This window comes from Eptatretus burgeri, chromosome 6, assembly GCF_056783735.1.
Source record: "Eptatretus burgeri isolate ZD-2024b chromosome 6, Ebu_testis_v1, whole genome shotgun sequence".
In the NCBI taxonomy this organism is placed as follows: Eukaryota; Metazoa; Chordata; class Myxini; order Myxiniformes; family Myxinidae; genus Eptatretus; species Eptatretus burgeri.
Window position 1 is genome coordinate 9,324,135 of NC_140966.1, and position 27,892 is coordinate 9,352,026.

At 48.7% G+C, this 27,892-nt stretch overlaps 1 protein-coding gene and 1 pseudogene across 6 annotated transcripts in view; one reads left to right on the forward strand and one right to left on the reverse strand.

Moving 5' to 3' along the window:
• The window catches only part of LOC147024217 (E3 ubiquitin ligase RNF157-like), a 226,821-nt gene that overhangs the window by 63,493 nt on the left and 135,436 nt on the right, over positions 1-27,892 (forward strand). For 3 of the 6 annotated variants that reach the window (XM_085883908.1, XM_085883911.1, XM_085883909.1), the window contains one exon: positions 10,457-10,524. The exons of 1 other annotated variant lie outside the window; for it this stretch is intronic. Coding sequence is in view for 2 of the 5 variants with exons in the window: in XM_085883907.1 (XP_085740033.1) it covers positions 10,437-10,524 (88 nt within the window). In the remaining 3 variants the exon portion in view is untranslated. Of the gene's footprint in view, positions 1-10,349; positions 10,525-27,892 lie in introns of those variants that run through there. 2 more of the 6 variants (XM_085883907.1, XM_085883912.1) reach the window with 1 other exon arrangement.
• On the reverse strand, positions 1,499-3,628 carry LOC147024219 (uncharacterized; annotated as a pseudogene).

Consider the following 27,892-nt stretch of genomic DNA (forward strand, 5'->3'; position numbering starts at 1 on the left):
CTCATTTTGCCGACCTCGGAAGGATGACAGGCTGAATCAACCCCTGGTGTATTAATTCAGTGGCCTAACGGGGCTTGAACTCAGGACCTTTTGGATCCCAAGCCACTGCCCGAACCACTGCGCCAACACACCAGGCTATATATATATATATATATATATATATATATATATATATATATATATATATATATATATATATATATATATATATATATATATATATATATATATATATATATATATATATATATATATATATATATATATATATATATATATATATATATACATCTATATACCCTGGGAATCAAAAACAATATAATTAGACTGCAGTTCAATCCCTACCTTCAGTTTTCATATTCTTCGAGCCTTTAATGTCAATACAAGCATGTAACAAAATGCATTATTTGCTTGAAAATTTTTTTTTTATTATTCAAGTCCTGTCGTGGCCTCTGCCTGAAGCTCAAACCATGTGAAATATTTTAACCATTAATAAAACCAAAACATAAGACCCCACTAACACGCGACTTCGCTTATTCTTCGACAAAAACACGAGTCTCTTCAAATATCCACATGGACACCCACTCACTTAACCACAGCACCGACACAGGCAACTTTCAATGGTTCATGTACACCAGAGGCCTGTGAACTGACAGAGCAAAAAAAAAATGGCGGCAATTTGATTTTGAAGCTCTACCGAGATGGACAGACAGGGAGACAGAGGGACAGACAGACAGACAGACAGGCTGGTGGAGAATATATAAGTAGATACATTATTGATATAATTTTACACATTTTTCAATATCATTCTGTAAAAACGAAGTATCATGATTACTCCCAGGTTTATTAAAATTGTTGTTTATAAAGTCATGAATGTGAACAAAATGTCTATTCAATGTAAGTGTTTCTGAAAGCAACAAAACCAATTTTTTTTTTTTTTGATTATTGTGCGTAACTGATCAGGACATGCTCTGGCCAAGCAGATACAGATATGTGTGGCCAGAATTTTTCCTCTGGTGAAATGTAAATAACATGGTGGTAAAAGCCACCCACGGGATATGGCCTGCTCCTCAATGCAACAAACTTGGTACGACGCCATTGGCGCTTGCTTCCCATACATCGTGTGTAGTACATTCAAAATGTTGGATGACCTCCCACAAGTTGCAACAAAAGCAAACTCAACAGATTTTGATTCCTGGATATGTCCTCAGTGACAGAAAAAAAGTCCTAAGGGATCCTCCGGGGGGGGGGGGAGGAAGTCCTGAAATCATGGAAGTCCAATATGGCCGCCACCCGGCTTTGGGGAAAATGAGAAAATTGTAAAGATTGATATTTTAATATGTAAATATATGTTTTTCTGCATTCTAATTGTTTCTAGTTATGGTCAGTATATTGATATACAAGAATAATATTAAAAAAGTGAAATGCATTGAGAGTAAAATGAAAAATTATAGCTTTTTTGTCCAAAAATGTCAATATTTTGTCCTGAAAAAAAATATTTACCTGATACTGATTTTGGCTCCTGGACCAAAAAAAATAAGAAATGTTGAAGACACAAAATGAAATCAAGTCTATGGCAATACAATCTAATTATGTAAATCATTGAAACATGACAAAATTCACAATTCCACTCGGGGCAATCACATCTGCCTGACGAAGGTTTCGAAATGAAAATGAAAATTCGCATTAAACTCAGAAACTACATCCATTATAAACTTACGATACATGTTGAGAAAAATCAAGCGTATTAAAGTTAGAACTCGACAATGTCGTCATCATCCTCATCATTGTCACATGGAGTGTTTGTGCAGCCAGAGCCCCTGTGGTTTCCACAAGCTGGAGTGCACTCAATGTTGTGCTTCTTGCATGTGCATCTCATGGTGCTACATTCAGCCTGGCAGTTGCACCTAATGACACGTAACATCTTTTCAGGAGCTGGAGCTATTGATGTCTGAAGTGGCACAAAACCCTCGTCACACTTCTGCCAACCCCAGTCTGTCGGAAGAAGTTCATCTGCACATCCCTTCCATTCTTGGACTAGCAGATACACGCGCAGGCTGTGATACTTTGCTGCTTCTGATGTTGGTGGTAACGTTTGTGGTTGCATGTGAGAGGAGCTCCAAGACACCTTGTCCCAGTACCGTTGATACCGGAAGGTGTCCAGGGTGTCAGTTGACTTTCCGTTGTAGATTATCACTAATGTTTTTTCTCCTGCATCTGCCACATCACATACGGAAGCTGGATATGTATCAAAAACCTTGGCCTGCTCATGGAATGTGTTGTTTGCTTTGAACTTTTTGAGGGAAGCTCCCTTTCCAATCCCATGAAGACGAGATGTCGTGTCGCACCCAAGAACTGCATGTAGAAACTGTATGTGCTTGCATATGTCTGTACCAATCATTTTCTTTGTAGCCTTGATGTTCCAGATGCGAGGCTTCTTCATGTTCTTCTTTGGCTCGGGACAAAAGAAGAGGTCGTGGGATTCTAAGCTTTCATGGTAGCACAGGAGGACGAGGAAGTCTGTGTCATCACCAACTAACACAGTGTTGGTGACAGTAGCAGACTGCACGGCCTTCAGTACAATCAGGAGGTCAGCATCACCCGAGGCATGGTGTGTCTCACAGTTCTTCTTCTGAAGCTCTTCACTCAACATAAAAATGAATCGCTGTTTATTCTGCCTATTGGCAAGAAACTGTTCCTTCTTCATTGTGAGACGCATGTCAGCTGTAAATGTCACAGTCGTGCCAGCATTCCCTTTAGACCGTCTCTGGTGTGTCATGTCCTTCGTGTTGGTACTCTCATAACCATCAAACACGACTCTGGCATCTCCGTATTTCTTCGTTACATAATCAGTGTACTGGTAGCATATGTCTCTGTATGTAGATCCACGAGACCATGGAATGCGTTGAACAAGTGCCCCGCCATCCAAAACATACTGTTGCCCATCATTGGGGATATTGGCTAGGACATCGGATCCAAGAAGATCCCAGATGGCATCAGAAAAGACTGGCTTGTGTGCTTCTCAGAGCTGAAGAGAGGAATCAAAGAGGGCTGGTGGATAGCTGCACAGTTCATGTTTGAAGGCCGACTCCAGTTCTTCTGCTGTCTGTGCAACAGTGATCAGTCTCTGGAAGAGGAGTTGTGGGTCAACCTGGACTTGCTCTCCATCAATCGTGACAGATGACTTTATGCCGAGGGTGACAACTTGGTCTTTCCTCTTAAATGTGTACTCGACAGGTGTTTTCCCATCCATAGATTTCAATATTTTTGCTCCTACAGCGTGTGCTGTATTGACGTTGACGGCGGGGTGTGCATGAACTCCAGTGGCAATGTTCCTCAGCCGTGGATCACAACTGAACGGATTCCGTTCCTGTAAATACTGAAGAGCTGATAGTGTGTCCTTCCAGTCACGAGATTGTCTTACCTTGGTCATGTCCTTCTTCTTCTCTCCAGTGTTGTAGTTCACACCTGTGAGCTCCTGCATTGCCTGGTTTATTTCTGCACAGGCAGGCATTGATAGTAGCCATACCAGCCGTTGTTGCTCTGTCATTCCTCGCCCTCGTGTGAGCCCCCCGCTGGTCTTCAAACTTCTCATCAGAACTTGTTCGATGATCAGGTCAGATGAAAGACCTGCCCACAGGCGATAACTTCGTCGAACCACATGGAACCCCTCATCAAAACGTTGTTGGACATTGGGATGTTGAGTTTTGAGGTTGGACATCTGCTGCAGATACACCCTTCGCAGATTTGGTATACAGGTTGTGACCCGAGGCTGCCAGGTAAGGCAACATTTCCTGGATGGCCTGTAGATGTAGTGCCCAGTTCCCAGTGCACTCTGCCCAGATGTATTTGCTTAGAATGTCGAGCATGTCCAGATACTGAACCCAGAGCGCTGAAGTTCTAGATTATCGAGAAGATATCTTTGAGGACTCGGCATGCTTCTGAAGGTGGTCTTTGATTCGTTTCAAGACGTCAGACTTGCATACTTGTTCCACAGACTGGGGTTGGCAGAAGTGTGACGATAGTTTTGTGACACTTCAGACATCAATAACTCCAGCTCCTGAAAAGATGTTACGTGTCATTAGGTGCAACTGCCAGGCTGAATGTAGCACCATGAGATGCACATGCAAGAAGCACAACATTGAGTGCACTCCAGCTTGTGCAGGGGCTCTGGCTGCACAAACACTCCATGTGACAATGATGCGGATGACGATGACATTGTCGAGTTCTAACTTTAATACGCTTGATTTTTCTCAACATGTAAAGTAAGTTTATAATGGATGTAGTTTCTGAGTTTAATGCGAATTTTCATTTTCATTTCGAAGCCTTCGTCAGGCAGATGCGATTGCCCCGAGTGGAATTGTGAATTTTGTCATGTTTAAATGATTTACATAATTATATTGTATTGCCATAGACTTGATTTCATCTTGTGTCTTCAACGTTTCTTTTTTTTTGTCCAGGAGCCAAAATCAGTATCAGGTAAAAAAAAAAATTTTCGGGACAAAAAATTGACATTTTTGGACAAAAAAGCTATAATTTTTTATTTTACCCTCAATACATTCCACTTTTTAAAAAAAATTATTCTTGTATATCAATATACTGACCATAACTAGAAACGATTAGAATGCAGAAAAACACATATTTACATATTAAAATATCAATCTTTACAATTTTCTCATTTTCCCCGAAGCCGGGTGGCGGCCATATTAGATTTCCATGATTTCAGGACTTTCCCCTCGGAGGATCCCTTCGGACTTTTTTTCTGTCACTGAGGACATATCCAGGAATCAAAATCTGTTGAGTTTGCTTTTGTTGCAATTTGTGGGAGGTTGACCTAATATTTCTGCTAAATGCCTGAACTAGTGTGTGGCAGGAGGGATGGGAAGGTGTGACAAAAAACGGCTGCCCATTTTTTCCAGTCTGAGATTCACTCCTGACCCCTCCACTTGCAGCAGCTGGGCAGACAAGGAGTCCTTCATATTCAGGCAGGATGTTGACAAAATCCAACATTCTGCTCATAATAATGCCAAAAGGATCATCACAAAAGAGATGGACTGAAGATACTTATATACTACTACTACTACTACGACAGCCGTTTCTACAGCCATTTTTCCCTGCTGAGCAGGGGTTAGCTTTTCTTGAGGCAATGTTTTATGGCCGGATGCCCTTCCTGGTCGCCTCTTACGGCACACAAGGAGAAGGTTCACCTATTCTAACCGGGACATACACCCGGACCAGAACACTGGTTCTCATTTCGCCGACCTCGGAAGGATGACAGGCTGAGTCAACATCCTGGTGTTAATTCAGCGGAACAGGGCTTGAACTCAGGACCCTAGGATCCCAAGCCGGCACCCTAACCACTAAGCCCAGACCAGGCTTGAAGATACTTCTCTGACTATCTTCTTCTTCTTCTTTCGGCTGCTCCCGTTAGGGGTCGCCACAGCGGATCATCCATTATGATCCGCATAGTGATTTGGCACATGTTTTACGCCGGATGCCCTTCCTGACGCAACCCTGGTCGCCTCTTACGACACAGGGATATGGTACACCTATTTTAACCGGGGTATACACCGGCCCAGTATACTGGTACTTATTTCGCCGACCTCGGAAGGATGACAGGCTGAGTCAACCCCCTGGTGTATTAATTCAGTGGCTCAACGGGGCTTGAACTCAGGACCTCTTGGATCCCAAGCCGCTGCCCTAACCACTGCGCCAACACCAGGCTTAAGATACTTCTCTGACTATATAAAATCAATACACTGCCTTTCAAAGCTTATAATGTCGACCACCCTATCATGACCTAGGGTCAGGTCAGGTTCGATCTGTGACCTGCTACAGGTACCATGTAAACCTGTACTAACCTGTTCCATGGTCGGGTTGTCGGCAACTAAACCGTCTCCCCCACCAGGTTTTCTGGTGAGGAGGGTGTTTGGATATGGACACCCAGCAGGATTAAAAACAAAACCTGTCAAAGGACAGAGGAGCTCCTTGTGAGCCAACGGCCATCCATATCTAGTGCCCAACTGTGTCTGCGGATGTCCTCCTGCAGTTGGGTTACTTCTTATTAGGAGGTTGGTGGCAGGATTTGCACTCCGGCCACCGTAAAACCCTTCATTCCGCAAAACGCAAAAACGCAAAAAAATCTGAAAACCCACTCCGTGGGAGTACCTCCTGCGCAGCTTCCCTTCGCAGGGCAGCTCACCGGATGACGGGATTGGGGCAAAGCCTTCGGGACCCCCAATCTTTGATGATAGGAGGGAAACCACGGGGTAACATCCCTGGGTCAGATTGCGGGAGAGTGTGTCGGAGTGGTGCTGAGGTGTCGTCCACCAGACGGCGGTCTCCTTGGGTTAACCTGAGGCAGTCCCTTCGGGTGGGTGCCGGGAATGTCCTATCCCTAAGAGAGGATGATCACCTGTCTCTGTTATCATCTGAGCTCAAGCGTTTGGACATCGGGATTGCAACTCTCTCTGAGGTTCGGAGACCGGATTGCGGCGAGATAATGGTGGGTGGTTACACCTACTATTGGTCTGGTCGCTCTGATGGTTACCATACCCAAGGAGTTGCTGTAGCTGTGTCCAATAAGCTGACCCCAATGATAATTGAGGTAACACCGGTCAACGAGCGTATTATGAGATTAAGGATTCGTCACTCCTTAGGTGTCATTTCCCTGGTCTCTATTTATGCTCCGACTGAGGCGAGTGATCTCACCGTGAAGGATGCATTCTACGCCACACTCGAGTCTGTGGTTGATCAGTGCCCCAGACGAGATACACTTCTAGTCTTGGGGGATTTCAATGCATCGACTGGAACTGATAGGGATGCTTATGAGGTGTGTGTTGGTCCCCATGGGTCAGGAACTATGAACCAGAATAGCACTAAGTTCCTTAACTTTGCAAGAAGTCATGGACTTAGGGTGACTGGTTCATGGTTTCAGCGCCCGCAAGCTCATTGCTGGACTTGGTATTCCAACGCTGGCGGTGTGGCAAAGGAGATTGACCATGTCCTCACTGACGGTCGTTGGAGGATGACCCAGAACTGCAGGGTCTACCGGAGTGCTCAGTTCCTCAATACTGACCACAGGCTTGTTGTAGCAACTCTAAAGCTGCACCTTAAATCCTGGAGAATGGTACCATCCCAGCCTAGGCTGGATGTTGCCAAGCTCAGGGATGAGAGAGTAGCTGAGGAGTTTGCGAACAGGCTGAGTGGACACTTGGGGGGTCTGGGTGCTTTGGGGGGTCCTGAAGAGTTGTGGAGCGCCTTCAAGACCACCGTCCTTGATGTTGCCGGTGGATGCCTTGGAACTCACCGCAGGGCAAAGAAGAATTTTGTCTCTCAAGGGACACTGGATACCATTGACCAGAGTCGCAGGGCCAGGCTGAATGGCAGAGCTGAGCTGTTCAGGGAGCTGAGGCGTAAAACTGTACGTGCACTGAGGGTGGACAAGGAGGCCTATGTGCGAGGAATCTGTGAGGGGGTAGAGCATCACCTGTGGACAGGTGATTCTCGTCCCGCTAACAGGGGAATTCGCCCATTACGTTCATCCAAGCCCATCCCTCGGAGCACTACAGTTCGAGCAGAGAGGGGTAGGCTCTTGACAGAGGAGTCTGAAGTGAAGGCCCGCTGGGCCGGTTACTTTGAGCGGTTGTACCAGGCTGATCCCGCAGCTGTCGAGTTGGACGTCAAGGGTGTTACAATCCCTGTTGCTGACCCTTGAATCAACTGTGGTCCACCTTCGCTTGTGGAAACACGGGCTGCGGTGAACCAGTTGAAACGGGGCAAAGCTCCAGGGATCTGTGGCATCCATGCTGAACTTCTCAAGGCTGGTGGAAATGCTGCACTCGTGTCGTTGCATGCAGTTTTGTGCTCTGCCTGGAACACAGGCAGAACACATCATCCCAACTGACTGGAAGAGGGGCCTTGTTGTCCCTCTCTGGAAAGGGAAGGGTGATCGCCAAGACTACAACAACTACCGAGGGGTGACGCTGCTCTCCGTGCCGGGCAAGGTCTTTGCTCGGATAATTCTTGATAGGGTTCACCACCATCTGCTTGAGCACCAGCGTCCAGAGCAGTCAGGCTTTACACCAAAGAGGTCAACGATTGACCGTATCCTTGCACTTCGTGTCCTCACCGAACGCAGACGAGAGTTTCGGCAGGGTCTGCTTGCAGCCTATGTTGATCTCTGTAAAGCGTTCGATTCAGTGAATCGGGATGTCCTCTGCAGGATTCTTGGTCTTCGTGGGGTGCCACCAAAACTGATCGATCTGATGTCTGAACTCTACTCTGGTACTGAGAGTGCTGTGAAGTGTGGTGGTACCACCTCTGACTTATTTCCAGTTGTTACTGGAGTTCGTCAGGGATGTGTACTTGCCCCCACACTTTTTAGCACTTGTATGGACTGGATTTTAGGGAGGATGTCGGAGAGGTCAAGTTGCGGTGCATCGTTTGGCAATGTCAAGATCTCGGACCTTGATTTTGCAGATGATGCAGTCATCTTTGCGGAGACTTTAGACATCCTCTTGGGGGCCCTCGAGGTGCTGAATGAGGAGTCGGAGCCGTTGGGATTACGGGTTTCTTGGGTCAAAACTAAGATCCAGGCTTTCGGTGACATCTTGGATGCTGCTGTCCTGTCTGTGTCTGTTTGTGGTGAGGATGTTGAGGTCGTGGAGAGATTCACTTACCTTGGCAGTGATATTCATGTCTCTGCTGGCTGCGAGTCAGAGGTCAATAGACGTCTGGGTCGGGCCTGGGGAGTCATGGATTCACTGGATCATGGGGTGTGGCGCTGCCGGTACCTGTGCGGGAGGACGAAAGTCCGAGTCTTCAGGTCCTTGGTACTTCCAATCTTGCTCTATGGGTGCGAGACTTGGACTCTGACCAAGGATCTGAGACGGAGACTTAATTCCTTTGGTACCAGGTCTCTTCAGAGAATCCTTGGCTATCGCTGGTCGGATTTTGTGTCCAACGAGCGGTTGCTGAGAGAGACTCGGATGAGATTTGTTACCTGCATAGTCCGTGAGCGTCAGTTGCGGCTGTATGGACATGTGGCTCGTTTTCCTGACGCTGATCCTGCTCACCAGATTCTCTCAGCGAGGGAGTCTCATGAGTGGAGGAGGCCAGTGGGCCGACCACGTGCCTCATGGTTGCAGCAGGTTGACCATCATCTCAAGGAGATGGGGATGGGCCTGGCATCTGCCTGGGGGATGGCCAGACGGAGGCCCCTGGAGTACCGGCGGAAAGTGGACGCAGCGACGCACTGTTCTGGCACATGCTCCCATACCTGACCTGACCTGACCCTATCATCAAAACTTGCAACACCTCTTTACTTGCCTGTGGAATTATTGTCTCCCTGAGTTCGTTGTCTTGATCTCTGCCCTGAGGGAATTAAGTTTGCTGCCCTCAGCCATCTTGGAGTCTCTCCCATTCCCATGATCAAACAAGATCGAGAATGGCACGAATTAGAGCGTATACCTCTGCCAGGCTGAGCAGTTTACGTTTTGTATCCCACTGATATGTCGGACCTGAACCAAAATCGAATCAGCTTGTTCTTGTCAGTTCACCAACTCATCCACTGAGTTTCATCGTAACTCGTCCACAACTTTTTGAAATATCATGCTGGATATCGTTTTTGACCCCATCTCTCGATGGAGAATAATTACTTAAATATAATTCTCGCATCCGGATCCGGATCCGGATCTTCATCAAAATTGAATCGATTCATCCTTTTCATACACCCAACCTGTCCACCAATTTTTTTTCTGAATCTCTGCACAACCTTTTGAGATATCCTGTTCAAAGACAGACAGACAGACACAGGTGAAAACATAACCTCCACCCAACTTCGGTGGTGGAGGTAATGAAAGACCAAATACTGCATTGGAGTCATCAGGAGGAACCTGAATAAGCATTGAGCAAAGATAAAAAGCCATCAAGAGGAACTAGGATAAGAATCAGGTTTCAGCTACTCTCCCTCGACCCTCAAACCCACTGAGGTTGACTACATCTGACAAGATGGTGTTTCCATGTGCAATTCAACATCTCCTTGTGCGGTAGTGCATCTATATTGGCATGTTGCTCTCCCACAGTTTTCCCTTTGCTCCATTTTCTCGGTTGATCCAACGCTTCTTATTTTCTTCTTCCATGAGCCTCAGTACATCGATGAGAGAATTAAAGACACTACAGTATGGTAATAAATAATGCATAATATGTCAATAAACGTCACAATGGAGCTCTGTCATTTTCTTGGACTGAAGAAGTGACGAGCCTTGAGAAGCAAAGCTGCTGCCTGTTCAAGGGTTAACCATGCTGGGCAGGGTTTTATGGCTAGTGGGGTTGGGTTAACGTTTGGTAGGGGGTAGGGGGATAGGTAAAAGCTGTTTCTGTGGGTTGTTGTTTTTTTCAAACTTACTTCATTGATAGAGATCAACGACATTGAGATGGGCTCTCTCCTGAGCAGGCAGCACGGGGAACCCGAGGAGGTGGATATATCTCCTGGAGCGGCTTATCGCTACCCTCCCAAATCCGGTAAGAATGCAGTGCGGCCATTTGTTTGCATGTGCATCGCATGGACCGTGGGAAATGCTCACGATTTTCCAATAAAATTTCATTGATTACAAAAATTACTTCCACTAATGCTGTACCATGGGTGTGCACATTTCTATCAATTTATTTTCTTGTCTTGATTTTTTTTTTTCCCCTGCATTGCAATGATTTTGCTTGCGCTACATTATTATCTGTCACTGTTTGGTGTGCTTATTATCGTTTATGAATGTCCCTGATGTCCGTGCAAATTGCTAATAGACACGAGGTATTCAAACACATTCATAATTCTAATCACCTGCTTCCAATGTGCTTTGAATGTTGATATTTTTGTACAAGAAATCAGATTTATCAAATTACCAATTAAATGTATCCACTGTAGTCGTCATACAGGATAAATGATAAATGTTGACTGTTTGTAATTTTATTTCGCTCACACTGGCCTTTGTAAATTGAGCGTCGTCGGGGTTTATCCCAAGGTTGTGGAAGGTTGTTCAGGCCATTTTGTGGTTTGTTAGATCCGCTTCGCTTCCGTTCAGTCTTGCGTTCGTGCCACTTGCTGCAGTGGAGAAAAGGCACAGGCTAACCTGAAAAGGCACAGGACTACTTCCATGAACTGAGAGCATGGAAATATTGGCTGCCTTGATGTGTGGCAGGAGATTAATGATTTGTTTTCAAATTGCTACATATTGCATATTAAATTAGACAGGGATTCAAATCAAATCAAATGAAAAAACAGAGAACAAGTAGTCCAAGTACTAAAGGAGTTCAGTTCCATCAAAGTAAAATACAATAAAATAAGAGCATCGTTTGTCAACTGTGCAGGTAAACTCTAAAATTAAACATATTTTTATTTAAGAAATTCAGGGGCCATATGTCCTTTATGAGCAGATGGGGCCACAGGGGTGGGTTTGATTGAACATTCAGGTGCGTGCATACTAGTTGCTTATGGAACGGCAGAGGGGCTACTAGGAGGGTGTGTTGCAAATCACAATTATAGGACACATCCAGTGCCTTCAGAAAGTATTCACACCTCTTCACTTTTTCACATTTTGTTGCGTTACAGCCTTAATTAAAAATACATTAAATATAAATTTGTTGTCACCGATCCACACAAAATACCCCATAATGGCAAAGCAAGAACATGTTTTTAGAAGTCTTTGCAATTTAATTTTAAAAAGCTGAAATGTCTTGCATCAATAAGTATTCAACCCCTTTGCTATGACACTCCAAATTGAGCTCAGGCGTGTCCAATTTCCTTTTATCATCCTTGAGATGTCTCTACAACTTGATTGGAGTCTACCTGTAGCCAATTCAATCGATTAGACATTATTTTGATAGAAGCACACCTTTCGAAAGAAGGTCCCCGGTTGACAGTGCATGTCAGAGCAGAAACTCCACCATGAATTCCAAGGAACTGTCCGTAGAATTCTGAGATTGAATTGGGAGGAGGCATAGATCTGGGAAAGGATATAAAACAATTTATAGTGTTGAAAGTTACCAAGAGCACAGTGAGCTCCATCATTAGGAAATGGAAAGAATATGATATGACACAGACTCTTCCTAGAGCTGGCTGTCCGACCAAACTAAGCAACTGGGCATGAGGATATTGGTCAGGGAGGTGAGCAAGAACCCAATGACCACTCTGACAGAACTACAGAGTTCCTTGGCTGAGATGGGAGAACCTTTCGGAAGGACAACAGTCTTTGCAATACTTCACAAATCGAGGCTTTATGGTAGAGTGGCCAAACCTGAGAAAAAGGCAAATGACAGCACACCTGGAGTTGCAAAAAGGCATGTGAAAGACTCTAAGTGCATGAGGCAAAAGATTCTGAAGTCTGATGAGATGAAAATTGAACTCTTTGGCATGAATGCAAAGCACGACATCTGGCAGAAACTGAGCACAGCTCATCACCCACCAAACAACATCCTTACTGTGAAGCATGGTGGTGGCAGCATCATGCTGTGGGGGATCCTTTTCAGCAGCAGGGACTGGGAGACTTATAAGGATAGAGGGAACAATGAATGGAGCAAAATACAGGCAAATCCTTAAGGAGAACCTGCTTCAGAGTGCAAAAGACCACAGACTGTGGCAAAGATTTACTTTCCCACAGGACAATGGCCCCAAGCATACAGCCAAAGCAACACTGGAATGACTTCAGTACAAGAACATGAAAGTTCTTGAGTGGCCCAGCCACAGCCCAGACTTGAATCCCATTGAGAATCTGTGGAAAGACTTGAAGATTGCTTTTCACTGTACAAGGTTGTCTGCCCACCCAATGCCATCAAGAAGATTGCCTACCACCTTGAGGGCTGCCATCTTAATATCTTCTTCTTCTTTCGGCTGCTCCCGTTCGGGGTCGCCACAGCGGATCATCCGTATGATCCGCATAGTGATTTGGCACATGTTTTACGCCGGATGCCCTTCCTGACGCAACCCTGGTCGCCTCTTACGACACAGGGATATGGTACACCTATTTTAACCGGGGTATACACCGGCCCAGTACACTGGTACTCATTTCGCCGACCTCAGAAGGATGACAGGCTGAGTCAACCCCCTGGTGTATTAATTCAGTGGCCCAATGGGGCTTGAACTCAGGACCTTTTGGATCCCAAGCCGCTGCCCTAACCACTGCGCCAACACCAGGCTTAGGGCTGCCATCTTAATATGAACACCTCTAAAGAGCACAATAAAGTAATCTTCACCATGACTTGCTGGCCATGTCCACTGGATTCATTTTGCAATGGCGTACAGAGGCTGACCCAGCGTGATTATGGGCACTTGATTAGGATCAAGGATGTCAACTGCCATCTTCATGACATCCATCGAGTGACAAATCATAACCTGTGATTGGGCTGCGTCACAGAAGAGGGGTAGCACAGAAGTGATGGTCATATTGCTTTCAAGTGTGGCACTCACTGGCCAGTGGCTAGCAGGGAATGCAGTCCACAAAATAGTCTCATCCTTGTTCTGGGAAATAGAACTGGGAGTTTGTCCGGATCCATGTCTCTCCTCTGCCTCACATGGTTAAGCCATCTGCAAGTACACGGTTATACTTGAACATCAAGAGTTCATATGTTCACAATGTGCAATTAGACAACTTTCATTCAACTGTCATATGTTACCATACCAATGCTCACATACCAATATACTTACCTACATTCCTTCTGCAACGTTTGATGTATAAGTTGACAGTCTGCTTTGTTGGGGTCATCAAGCTTTGGCACAGGTATGTCTCGCTTTCCAAGAGTGAGAGGAGGCACGGTGGTGTATGACTGGTAGCTTTAGAGAGAGAGAGAGAGAGAGAGAGAGAGAGAGAGAGAGAGAGAGAGAGAGAGAGAGAGAGAGAGAGAGAGAGAGAGAGAGAGAGAGAGAGAGAGAGAGAGAGAGAGAGAGAGAGAGAGAGAGAGTGTCCTTTTGGTACCAGCAGTGGGAACGTCATGGTTTGCTGTGAGGACAGCACGTTGAACACCTTTTGACTCACTGCTTGGGTGTTGGAACAACGATATCCCAGTTTCATAGAAGGAGTTGTGTGCATTCGTGGAACTGGGATTATGGTCGATGTTGTCTGTAACAGCCAGAGTAAAGATACCACCCCTCAGATTTGGAGGACAGACAGCTTCTCTACTTCGTAGTGGTGACAGAGTTTGTTTCCAAAGTCAGTTGAGATGCTCATTACTTTGTCATAGGAGATGCACAATCTCAGGTTGAACAAGGAGTCCACCAAGTCATGCTTGCGAGTTTTCATATGAAGCATTTAGCAAGATAGACTGCCAGAGGTATTTCTGCTGTTGGCTGTGCCTGGCTGTTGCAGAGGCACCCTCCCGTCTATGTACAGTACTGTTGTAAATCAGTAGCTGAGATATGCTCAGCTGAGCAGCAGGCACTGACGACTCAACATTTGACCATTCTTTTATGCTTGGACCATTCAGAACCATACCAACCAATGCCAGGAGTGATGCTGGTGCTGATTTCTCCTGGCACTGAGTGTTAATGAATCACTGAAGACAGCTTTCATTTTGAACGTGTCTCTTCGCAAAATACTTGCCACTCTGGCAAGGTGGACAGCATCATCATCAGCATCATACTCACATGCCTTCCTCAATGCTTGCCCAATATCTTGATTGAAGACAAGTTCTATTTTGTGGCCTTCCTTGTGAGCTTCTAAGTCTGGAAAATAACCCAGGATGCAATTCTTGAGTTTATTGGAATGCACTCATCCAGTGTTGTTGGTCCTAAGCTGTTGCAGTCTCTTGCCTTAAAAATTAGCCAGATCAGTCCTTTTGAACACTGGCGCAACTTCACTGTCGTTGTAAGAAACCAACTTGGCGAGTGTTATGCTGGAGTTATCTCTATCGGTGTCCATTTCCTCTGATGGCTTTGCATCTCTTGCTTTATTGTACAGGGAGACCAAACACTGAGTATAACATTTGCCTCTTGAGTAATCAGGTCTCCTGCGCTAAGTTTGGCCAGCAATGGCTTGTCCTCTAATTTGAGAGCACACTTTTGGACATGTTTGTCAAGTTCAAATGTTGAAGCCTCTTGTGGGGGTTCACTACCTGCTGCTTTGTCACAGAAAAAACACTGGACTGTTGAAGAGCTGGAACATTCCATGCTTTGTCAGGTGTGGATTTGGGGTGGGGGGGATCAGCATTCTCTTCACGCGATGTCTTGCTCTTCTCTGCCGTCTGGAATTCTGTCTTGATGTACTGTAGCCTGCAAGAGTCAAGCCACTTGGCACTGTGGTTCTGAAGGACTTTCTCAATAACATCTCCATCATGAAGCTGGGAAAATCTGCAGGCTCATAAGCAAACATCCAATCTTTTGGAACCCAAAAAGGTTTGAGGTAACTGTCTTGTATCCATCTCCTTCCTCCCCATGTTTGGATTTTGCTGGACATCAGAGTACCTTGAAACTGTCTTTCTGACACAAAATACATTTCTCGCAGTCTGTTTGCAGACTTTGTGTGCCAGAAGTACCAGACTTCTGAAGGTCTATCACCTTATAGACATTGGTCATTTCAGTGAATGTTATTGAGCAGGTTGAAAGGAAACAGGATGACAACCACAACCAATACATCATCACATTCACTACTAATTGTAACACAGTGCAGCTCAGGCTTACGTTAGGTTCTGAAGGCAGACAATACATCTGTAGATTAATACTGCGTACTTCATAAAAGTGCTATGAGCATGAGAAACAACTTGGATCTGTATAGTACCAATTAGATTTCATGGCCCCTAAATCACACATGAAGACACCAAAATCAAATCACTGGCTGTTTTAGATCCAGAAATATTGGCGATTATAGGTGGTGGCCATTTTGAAATTCAATATGTTGAACAAGGAGACGCAATTTCAAGCGGCTCCATTATCTGAAATTGTTCACAGTAGATTTGAGGGCCAAAAAAACAATTAATTGTGTAAGGAACAAAAAAAAAGCTAAATTCAGACACCAATATTTGTAAAATGGCTGCCATGGTGACTGTATATATATATATATATATATATATATATATATATATATATATATATATATATATATATATATATATATATATATATATATATATTTGTGTGTATATGTAGGTGAATGGACCTTATGGGAAACCCATCCCCCATCTCTCCAGGATACGGTTGCAAACGTCAATCATGAATGAACTCTGCTCCAGCCAATGGGAGCTCGAGGTGAAGATGATGAGCCGAGCAATGGGCGTTCGGATTAACTGTGATGTTATTACGGTTGAACCAATCAGCGTCTACCTTATTGAGACCTGCGTATAAAGCATGCACCTTCACTTCCAACTTCACTAGCTGCGATTCTAACCCGGAAGAATGCAGCACGAAAAGCTTCGGACACTATTATATTGTGTTTCTTTGTATCCATATTAAAGTTCTGCAGTACCAAACATCTGTTTATAAATAAATATGCACATGTGTGTGTGTACATGTGTGTGTGTGTGTATATATATATATATATATATATATATATATATATATATATATATATATATATATATATATATATATATATATATATATATATATATATATATATATATATATATATATATATATATATATCCTGGTGTTGGCGCAGTGGTTAGGGCAGCGGCTTGGGATCCAAAAGGTCCTGAGTACAAGACCCGTTGGGCCACTGAATTAATACACCAGGGGGTTGACTCAGCCTGTCATCCTTCCGAGGTCGGCGAAATGAGTACCAGTGTACTGGGCCAGTGTATACCCCGGTTAAAATAGGTGTACCATATCCCTGTGTCGTAAGAGGCGACCAGGGTTGCGTCAGGAAGGGCATCCGGCGTAAAACATGTGCCAAATCACTATGCGGATCATACGGATGATCCGCTGTGGCGACCCCTAAAAAGGGAGCAGCTGAAAGAAGAAGAGAAGATATATATATATATATATATATATATATATATATATATATATATATATATATATATATATATATATATATATATATATATACATATATATATACACATGTATATTGTTGTGGTTGAGGAAATTCGCAAATCACCATTCAGGTCCCATAGGTGAGATATCTCTGTAAGTATATGTGTAGTTAGCCCAAACCCGTTGTTTAGAGGGAATAAATGTCATTCATTCGGGCTGCGACCCTTTTAGATAGCCGTTTTTCTTTTACTATCTTTATTTTGGACCAACCACCATTACTACCACCACAACCACCACCAACCGCATCTCGACAACCACAGCCACCTTCTCCAGAACCGCCTTCACAACATCCACCTTCTTCACAACCGCTTTCACACACCAACCACCAACCGCAACGCCGCTTCACAACAACAGCAACGCCAACAGCCACGACCTTTACCGTCACAACTCGCCCTCGCAACCATCGCATCACCGCCATTCCCGCGCCGCTTGTGGGCACCGATACTGGACTCGTACAGGGCGCGCACCGAGCAGCGGGTGCAAAAACACCAGCCTTTCCGAGAAATCGGATCAAGAATGATTCACGCCCACTTCTGTTCCGTCCTATCAGCGAGCGTGGGGCGATTTGGCCCCGCCTCCAGGCGCGTCGGAGTATAATCGCTATATGCAGATTCGCGGATCAAGAATGATTCACGCCCACTTTTCCTCCGTCCAATGGGGGAGCGTGACTCCGCCCCCGAGCCGTTCCTGATCCAAAAATCTGCATATGATTTCTCCTGTCGGACTATAAAGCGCCGAGCGCGGGGCGAATTTGGTAGAGTTGAGAAGAGGGAAGAGTTGGAGAGTTGTGGCGGCGGCGAAATATGTCGAGAGAGTGTCTGTCGGGGTCCGGAGAGTCTGGAGAAGCCAAAGAGCTTTGTGGAGGTCTGCGCTCATGTCAGAGTCGGGGAGCTGCGGAGAGGGGAGGCCGGGAACGCGGTCGAGGTCGCAGTGGAGTCGCTCGTCGCGGGACCCAAGCCAGCCAGATATCCTCTTTCCCCCGAGCATCAACAACCCCCCCTGTTTCCCCCCCGCGCTGAGATAGTGTGAGAAGGGGGCCCCGTTCCCACCCCATTCCAGGCAGTGCCAGCGAGGCCCGCGGAGTCGGGGCGCCACCGCCATTTTGCGGCTCATCACCAGACGGGTAGGCTCGACGCGTTCTCGGCCCCAGGCCCGTCTGCCCCCTTATCGTTGAGGGTGGCCCTTTTTTTCTTTTGCTTTGGAGTATATGTGTTGTCGGCGCCGTCTGTGAAGTAAAACTGTGTAAGTGTTGCCGTGTGCTCGCGCAGTCGGTAGTAGATCTGCATTGTGTTTCTTTTGTTGCAATTGCTTTTGGTGCGTAATTGTTGTTTCTTCTTTTGTTACATTTGCTTTTGGTGCATAATTGTGGTAATTGTATATGTGTGCTTTCCGTTTGCCGCGGAATAAATGTGTTTTATGTTGAACTGTTTCTCCCGTTTCGCTTCGTCTTTTCTCAAATTGAATCTCCATCTTACTTCACGTAAAGGGTTGGTCGTGGGCTAAATACGCCCGATAATTAATCGGAACCGTCGAGGTTGACGATAACACCGCTCGGTTATCCCGATAGTACGGAACAGGTCGCTTAAAGTGGCCCGTGTCCGAAGTCGACCTGCGGCGAGGTGCGATCGCCCGGTCTACCCTCCGTGTGGGTACTTAGGTAGGTCGAATTTGGTGAACAACCCTATCCCACATGGGGGGCCGATTGGCACGATCGTGGTGAGGCCGAAAGGCCCACCCGTGACTAGTTCCCGGCGTTAGTCCTTGAGGGTCACGACGGGATTGTCCGTCCGGTGGGCGACGTGCCGCGATTCGAGTTACGTGGCCGCCCGGCACGCCGGCGGGCGCGAATACCGCAACACTGTTGTCAGGAGTGGGACACAAACCCATCCCCCTCCTCGCGGCACTGGTATCGGAGAGCCGGAAAACGGGCTCTCCTGTCTCCAGCTAAATTCACGGGAATCGGTCCAGGGGTGAGAGGGCGACCCCCGATTCCCTCCAAATTACGAGCGATTTAAATTAACCCTTTACGAGAAATAAGATGGCGTCTCAAGGCGAGCGGGAGCCGGGGGTATTAGAAATGGATTTAGAATGTGTAGAATCCATGGTCCAGGATGAAAACCCCGTGCAGGAAATGTTCGTTGTGCAGGAACACGAACTCCCCCAACTGAACCCAGAGCCCGAAATAGGTGCGGCGGCGGCCGCGGTGTATGACACCTCCCCTCCCCCTCTCCACCAAAACCCTTCCCCAATCCCTGCCGAAACGGCTCACCCAAACGCACCCGACATGACCCAGCTATTCACCATGCTGGCAAAGATGAATGCGGATGCGCAACAAATGAATGCGGAAATGAGAATGAAAATGGATACAAACACAAATGAAATGAAAAACGAAATAAAAGGCATGAACAAGCAAATGCACGAAATGAAAACGAAGATGGATACAAACACAAACGAAATAAAAGGCATAAAAGGGGAGGGGCCCGCCCTTTTGGGTCGGGGCTGGCTGGCGCACCTCGGGTTGGATCTCCAGTTCGTACCTCCAGGTGTGCCGGTGCTCTCTTCGATGCTTTCGTCGGGACCCGAGGGCGAGGTTCTGGCGGCGGGAGCCGCATCGATGCAACGGGAGCGGCCGTTCGTTGCTGCCTGCAACGATGATGTGCGGTGCGGAAGCAGCAGGGGCCGTGCCAGCTCTCGCGATGGGCTCTCGCACGTCGGCTGCGTTCGTGGTGCGGGGTGCGCCGGTGTTGTTCGGGCAGCTTCATTTGGTTGCGGTGAGCCCGTGGCGTTAAAGGAAGTCGCGAGTCACAACATCAAGTCAACAACCAAGAGACGGACTCGTGATGTGGGTTATGGGTTGCTGTTCATTGCATATTTGTTTTTCATTGCTCGAGTGATGCGGTTTAACGTTGTTGAGATAAATGCCAGTAGTTCCCGTGTGAGAATGGGTTTGGCGGAGATCAATCGATGGGTTCTGCAGTATGGTCAATGTGATGTGGTGGCTTTGGGAGCGGTGGTGGCGAATAAAAAGGTTGGGTTGGCCTTCCATTGCCCCGGGCCGCGGGTAGTTGCTTTGTCATGTGCAAGGATTTTGCCAAAAGAACGCGCTGTATGGAAAAATGAGTTTGCAATGGTTCAAATGATGTTCTTAGTGATTTATAACGAGCCTATGGTTGAAGTGTGGTTTAAATGGAATTGCTACCGTCTAACTGCCGTGTGGGTCTCGGAGATCGACTCGGAGCCAGGACTGGTGCGCTGGTCGGCGTTACCCCCACCTCTGGTTGCGGCAAGGTCAGACGTGCCTGGCGCCGAGGGCGCAGCTCTCTGTGTTCGCTCAAGGCCGTTTAGACGGGCATTGGCATCTCAACTGATTGTGGTGCGTGGGTTGTTATGGAGCATTGGTTGCGTCCAGCCAGCGGCGCTGTTCAGCGCCCCCATCCAAGGTCAATCGAGTCTGGCGCTGGCGCCACGGCTTCCAGACAGCGGGCTTCCGGCCTCGGAATGTTTATCTGCTTCAGGTCTGCCTGGGGGAGGTGTGCCGTCTTGTGTGCTGGAGGCGTTTGATGGTGCCGGGGGAGGTTTGCTCGGGAGATCGCCGTGGCCTCGCTGAAGGCCATGTCAGCATGAGCCGCCTGGGGGCGTTTCCGCTGTGTAGTGCTGCTGTGATTCTCGCCTTCCAGCTTCATATCGGTAACGCGGTCAGAGTTTGGGAGGTGCTGTGTGCACCTCCGTCTTCGGAACCTGGCCGTGGCAGCTCCACTAGCTCGCTTCCACGCATTATATGATGTGATGTGCTGTTATACTTCGCTGTTTTCTTTTTTGTGCCTTGTCTACTGTTATACCGTAGTCCTTCGTGCTGTTTATGCTTATTATGATGGTGATCATTTAATAATCATAGCTTTAGGAGGGAGGAGTGTGGTATAGCCTGCGGGTATGCAGGGCAGGGCGTGATGATGGGAGGAGTGGTCGGCGTGAGCGTCGTGTCTGCCAGGAATATAGGGAGTGCGCGCCGCCTGAGGCGTCGTAGGGATGCCGTAGTCGCCCGGCTTGTGAGTGTGCTGAGTACGTAATAAAGGAGAGCCGCGGGCAAAGTACGCCCGCGCTCCCGCTTGTGCAACACAGCCCGGCTCGACTGTTCCCCCGCTCGTGTCTGCCTGCTAAGCATCTTCTACACGACACCACAGGGGTGAGCTCGCGGACTGGGTAGAGACCCGGTGCGAGCAGTTGGATAGCCTCCTCCAGGAACGAGGGGAGGGAGTATGCCCCCTTGAGGCAACTCACGACCAGGTGGGTTCGGTCGTGCTTCGCGGAGTTGAGGGGAGGAGTGCTGCGAACGGATGCACGGCGAGCTTGGGGGGTATAGAGGCCCCGGAGACCCTTGTGGGGACACGAATCCCCAGTGTGGTTGTCCCGGTGTGTGTTCACGAGTGTGGCGAAATGCGTGCTGCAACGCACGCATAGCGCGGGTGAAAGGGCGTGTGTGAGAGCGACCGGGTGGGTGACAAAGACCCCGTGTGCGGAAGCGACCCCGTGTGTGAGTGGTGTGGTGGTAAGTGTGCAGAAGATCGTGCTTCCCAGCACGCCGTGTGTGGATGAGGCACCGCGAGCGAGTGCCCCCGCGTGTGTGAGTAGTATGGTTTGTGTGAGGGAAATGGCACGAGTGAGTGAAAGGCCACGAGTGAGTGGAGCCACGTGTGCAAGAGTAATGGCATGCGTGAGTGAGCGGCCGAGTGTGAGAGAGACAGCGTGTGCAAGGTCGCTGTGTGTGAGGGAGATGTCGGTGGGCATGCGGGAGCACGCAGCCGCGTCTCCCGGGGTGAATGTGATGGAATAGACTGTGAGCGTCGTAACACGCAGGCGTGCGTGGGTGGAATGGAGACTACGACGGCGACATGTGAGGGACAAAAGCCGAGTAGCGGCTGTAGATGTTTTGCGCACCGCGCCGGGTTCACCCAGCAGCGAGCGCGAGGTCCGTGCTGTGCAACGCACGAGGCCCCCACGTGCTCGCTTGCGAGAGTGAAGTCCCGGTCCGGAAACGCACGCGGTGGATTTACCGATCCCGCGGACGGACAAAGTTTAGGCAGGATTATGGATTTGGACCGGACGGGTTCTCCACGCGATCGTGTGTGTTAAGCTCCAACGGGCAAAGCACATGTGTTCGCGTGGGGAACCCCTCGAGACGTGGGGCTTGTGTTTTTTTTATGCGCACGGTGACGTCATGGCTGCACGTGGGGTTGGAATCCGGCAGGAGGGGTATCCCTGCCGGATGGTACCGTCCAAGGAGGGACGAGGTACACGTGCAGCTGCATGACGTCACGGGCAGGTGCAAAGTGCGCGAGCTGTGAGTTGCCGCGCTGGTACTGCGCATGTGAAAAAAAAAAAGCAAGCCTCACTTTCGGGTGCACAGGATTCCCGGGCAAGGGGTGGAAGACCCCCTTACCTGGGCACAGGATGGAAACTAATTAGGGGGAAGGGTTAGCTTAGTCAGACCGACTTCATGGGGCAGGGGTAAGTCCTCATGGAGTCCGTGGAATGGATTAGTTGGAGGGATTGTAGCCAGATTTAGGTTGGGAAATAAAATGATTTTTTGATTGAGAAGACAGTGACAGACAGTGAATGTGTAGTGGGGACGTAGCTTAGCTACGTAGTGTTAAAAGGAACGTGCTGTAGTTTAAGGGACGACATGGGAGCACGAGTTAGTTAGGGGATGCAGATAGAAGGATGGCAGAGTTCAGCGGTGAGTGTGTTGAAGAGTTGGTGAGTGAAGTGGAAGCATGTGCTTGGTGAGTGAGTGAGGCCAGCGGGTCTGTGTGAGTGGAGCGAATGGGGAATGCATGGTGCGATGAGTGATTGGGGGGAGGAGTGACTCCCGCCCAAGGGACCCCAGGGTCAGTGTAGAGTGAGTTAGGGGGTTAGTTAAATTGAAAAATGGAGGTCGTTTTGTTGTTGGTGTGAATGTAGGCTCGAAACCCATTTGGAGGGGTGCAGGAGCCCTGTTGACAGGCTGGGAGCGTGGCTGCGAAAGGTGAGTATCGCTGAGTGGGTACCCCGGGCACCAGGCTAGTCGGCCGTGGTAGGCCAAGGGCCTATGGGGGGCCGGGATAGCGTAGTGGGCACGGGTGTGCCTGCTTGGTGCGGGGGCCCGGGGCGCCATTAGCCGCGTGGGCAGTGTTGTGGGCACGGGTGACCCTCGGAAAGGGGCCTGGGAAGCCAGCCTGCCACGTGTGCGTTTCAGGGGAGGTGCCATGGGGGGCACTCCCCGGTGTTTAGGGAGCTGGTAGGCTCGGAGGCAGTGTAGTGCCCGGGGGTGCCATAACTGGAGATTCGGCAGAGGGTAGTGCCTGCCAAAGGGAGCCACGCGTCCCAGCCATGAGACCGTGTGAGGGCACGGGAAGAAAATTGGGGGGGCGAGGCCCAAAATTGTGAGGACACCAACACAGGCGGCGGGAATCTGGGTTGTTAGAACCAATAGTTTAAGCGAGAGGCGCTTGTTGAAAGCCCCGGGGTAGTTTAACAGTTAAATGGTTTGGATAGATTAGGAGATGTACCCCTCCGCACCATCCATCCCCTCGCTCTCGTTGTGGGCCGCTGGACCCACTTTGTGTTAGATCGCTGAAGTCTGGGGAGGCTATTCTGAGGCTTCATTGGTCCTCGACACAGGACGCTAGCTCTCCCTTGTTCCCCTCCGGGAAGGGAACGTAGGGGTTGGGAGTAGGCGAGGTGACAGGATAGGTTAGCTGAACAAGGACAGTACAGGGGGTTAGGGGACGATTTATAGTGGGGAAGTAAAAATAAAAAAATAAGTTGGGGCTAAATTGGGGTTTGACAAATTAAGGGAGTGGGTATAGACAGTGACAGGCAAAGGCGATAGGTTGGGAGGGAGACCGTAGAGTAGGTCCGAGCCCGCCTTCCGAGTGGCCAGCACCACCGCACTCCCTCCACCAACCTCCACTGAACGGCGAAGGCTGGCCAGCTTCATCGGCAGCTGTTGTTTTGCTGCAAGGCCTGTGCCGGCTGGATCGGCTGCAGCTGCTGTGCTGCAAGGCCTGTACCGGCCGGATCGTCTGCAGCTGTTTTCTGCAGGGCCTGTGCCGGCCAGTTCATCTGCCGGCTGTGTTTGCCTGCAGCGGCCTTCTTCTGCGGGCTGTGTTTGCCTGCTGCCTTTGCCATGCCATGCCCACTGCCCCTGTTCACCAGGCCCGTTCAATTTTGCTTTGCCCCCCCCCCCTTGTTCATTGCCATGTGCGCCAGGATCAGAAAGCAACAGTTTGCAAGCTGCGAGAACTGCCCTGTTGGCAGCTACAACACGGGCCTGCAGTGGCGGCCCGTGCACCGTGTTTGTGTCCATCCATCCATCCGTTGTGTTCATTGCGTGTGCCACTTGAGCTGGCACGGAGACTGCGTTTGTGCAGCCCATGCACCGTTGTGGTTCACTGGGTTCATTTTAAAAAGGGAAGGCCTTGGACTGCGTGTGAGCAGCCGGCCACGTTCCCTGTCACCTGCATTGTTTGAGCCAGAGACTGCATGCGAGCAGCCTGGCTCCCTGCTAACTGCTTTCTTTTTGCAGAGTCCATTGATCCTGGGCCATGGTTTCGTGTAAAATTTGTAAGTTAAGGTAAGATGTACTGTAAATATGAGTGCGACCCGGCATGTCTGTCTTAGCGCCGGCAATTTTATTTAAGTCGTCCGTGTGAGTGAGTTTGTTTCGGTAGTTACTAAGCCCTCAGGTTATTTATTTTGGGGACACGAATACCATGAATGTCGCACTCAGGGATCCGTAGGTAAAATGTACTAGGGGAGAACTACACATGATGGCACACGAAAATTTGACGACTCGGGACGAGTCTGTAAAAAGGGGAGGGGGTAGTGTAGTGGTTGAGGAAATTCGCAAACCACCATTCAGGTCCCATAGGTGAGATATCTCTGTAAGTATATGTGTAGTTAGCCCAAACCCGTTGTTTAGAGGGAATAAATGTCATTCATTCGGGCTGCGACCCTTTTAGATAGCCGTTTTTCTTTTACTATCTTTATTTTGGACCAACCGCCATTACTACCACCACAACCACCACCAACCGCATCTCGACAACCACAGCCACCTTCTCCAGAACCGCCTTCACAACATCCACCTTCTCCACAACCGCTTTCACACACCAACCACCAATCGCAACGCCGCTTCACAACAACAGCAACGCCAACAGCCACGACCTTTACCGTCACAACTCGCCCTCGCAACCATCGCATCACCGCCATTCCCGCGCCGCTTGTGGGCACCGATACTGGACTCGTACAGGGCGCGCACCGAGCAGCGGGTGCAAAAACACCAGCCTTTCCGAGAAATCGGATCAAGAATGATTCACGCCCACTTCTGTTCCGTCCTATCAGCGAGCGTGGGGCGATTTGGCCCCGCCTCCAGGCGCGTCGGAGTATAATCGCTATATGCAGATTCGCGGATCAAGAATGATTCACGCCCACTTTTCCTCCTTCCAATGGGGGAGCGTGGCTCCGCCCCCGAGCCGTTCCTGATCCAAAAATCTGCATATGATTTCTCCTGTCGGACTATAAAGCGCCGAGCGCGGGGCGAATTTGGTAGAGTTGAGAAGAGGGAAGAGTTAGAGAGTTGTGGCGGGGGCGAAATCAGTCGAGAGAGTGTCTGTCGGGGTCCGGAGAGTCTGGAGAAGCCAAGGAGCTTTGTGGACGTCTGCGCTTGTGTCAGAGTCGGGGAGCTGCGGAGAGGGGAGGCCGGGAACGCGGTCGAGGTCGCAGTGGAGTCGCTCGTCGCGGGACCCAAGCCAGCCAGATATCCTCTTTCCCCCGAGCATCAACAACCCCCCCTGTTTCCCCCCCGCGCTGAGATAGTGTGAGAAGGGGGCCCCGTTCCCACGCCATTCCAGGCAGTGCCAGCGAGGCCCGCGGAGTCGGGGCGCCGCCGCCATTTTGCGGCTCATCACCAGACGGGTAGGCTCGACGCGGTCTCGGCCCCAGGCCCGTCTGCCCCCTTATCATTGAGGGTGGCCCTTTTTTTCTTTTGCTTTGGAGTATATGTGTTGTCGGCGCCGTCTGTGAAGTAAAACTGTGTAAGTGTTGCCGTGTGCTCGCGCAGTCGGTAGTAGATCTGCATTGTGTTTCTTTTGTTGCAATTGCTTTTGGTGCGTAATTGTTGTTTCTTCTTTTGTTACATTTGCTTTTGGTGCATAATTGTGGTAATTGTATATGTGTGCTTTCCGTTTGCCGCGGAATAAATGTGCTTTATGTTGAACTGTTTCTCCCGTTTTGCTTCGTCTTTTCTCAAATTGAATCTCCATCTTACTTCACGTAAAGGGTTGGTCGTGGGCTAAATACGCCCGATAATTAATCGGAACCGTCGAGGTTGACGATAACACCGCTCGGTTATCCCGATAGTACGGAACGGGTCGCTTAAAGTGGCCCGTGTCCGAAGTCGACCTGCGGCGAGGTGCGATCGCCCGGTCTACCCTCCGTGTGGGTACTTAGGTAGGTCGAATTTGGCGAACAACCCTATCCCACGCGGGGGGCCGGTTGGCATGATCGTGGTGAGGCTGAAAGGCCCACCCGTGACTAGTTCCCGGCGTTAGTCCGAGAGGGTCACGACGGGATTGTCCGTCCGGTGGGCGACGTGCCGCGATTCGAGTTACGTGGCCGCCCGGCACGCCGGCGGGCACGAATACCGCAACAATATATATATATATATATATATATATATATATATATATATATATATATATATATATATGTATATATATCTTCTTCTTCTTCCTCTTTCGGCTTGCTCCCGTTAGGGGTCGCCACAGCGGATCAACCGTCTCCATTTCGCTCTGTCCTCCACATCTTCCATTGACACTCCAACCACCCGCATGTCCGCCCTCACCGCATCCGTGAACCTCTTCTTTGGCCTTCCTCTTCTCCTCCTGCCTGGCGGCTCCATCTTCAACATCCTTCTCCCGATATACTCCGTTTCCCTCCTGTGCACATGTCCAAACCATCTCAATCTCGCCTCTCTCACTTTGTCTCCAAACCGTCCTACCTGCGCTGTCCCTCTAATATACTCATTTCTTATCCTATCCATCCTCGTCACTCCCAACGAGAATCGCAGCATCTTTAACTCTGCCACCTCCAGCTCTGCTTCCTGTCTTATCGTTCGTGCCACCGCCTCCAAACCATACAACATAGCTGGTCTCACTACCGTCTTATACACTTTCCCCTTCACTCTTGCAGCTACCCTTCTGTCACAAATCACTCCTGCAACTCTTCTCCACCCACTCCATCCTGCCTGCACTCTCTTTTTCACTTCTCTCCCACACTCTCTGTTACTTTGGACAGTTGATCTCAAGTATTTAAACAAATCCACCTTCCCCACCTCAACTCCTTGCAACCGCACCATACCACCACCCTCCCTCTCATTTACGCTCATGTACTCCGTCTTACTCCTACTGACTATCATTCCCCTTCTCTCCAGTGCGTACCTCCACCTCTCAAGGCTCGCTTCAGCCTGCTCCCTACTCTCCCTACAGATCATGATGTCATCCGCGAACATCATAGTCCATGGAGACTCCAGTCTGATCTCGTCCGTCAACCTGTCCATCACCATTGCAAACAGGAAAGGGCTCAGAGTCGATCCTTGGTGCAATCCCACTTTAACCTTAAACCGGTCCGTCATTCCTACCGCACACCTCACCGCTGTCACACTGTCCTCATACATATCCTGCACGATCCTCACATACTTCTCCATCACTCCCGACTTCCTCATACAATACCACAGCTCCTCTCTTGGCACCCTATCATAAGCTTTCTCTAAATCCACAAACACACAATGTAACTCCTTCTGGTCTTTCCTATACTTTTCCATCAACATTCTCAAAGCAA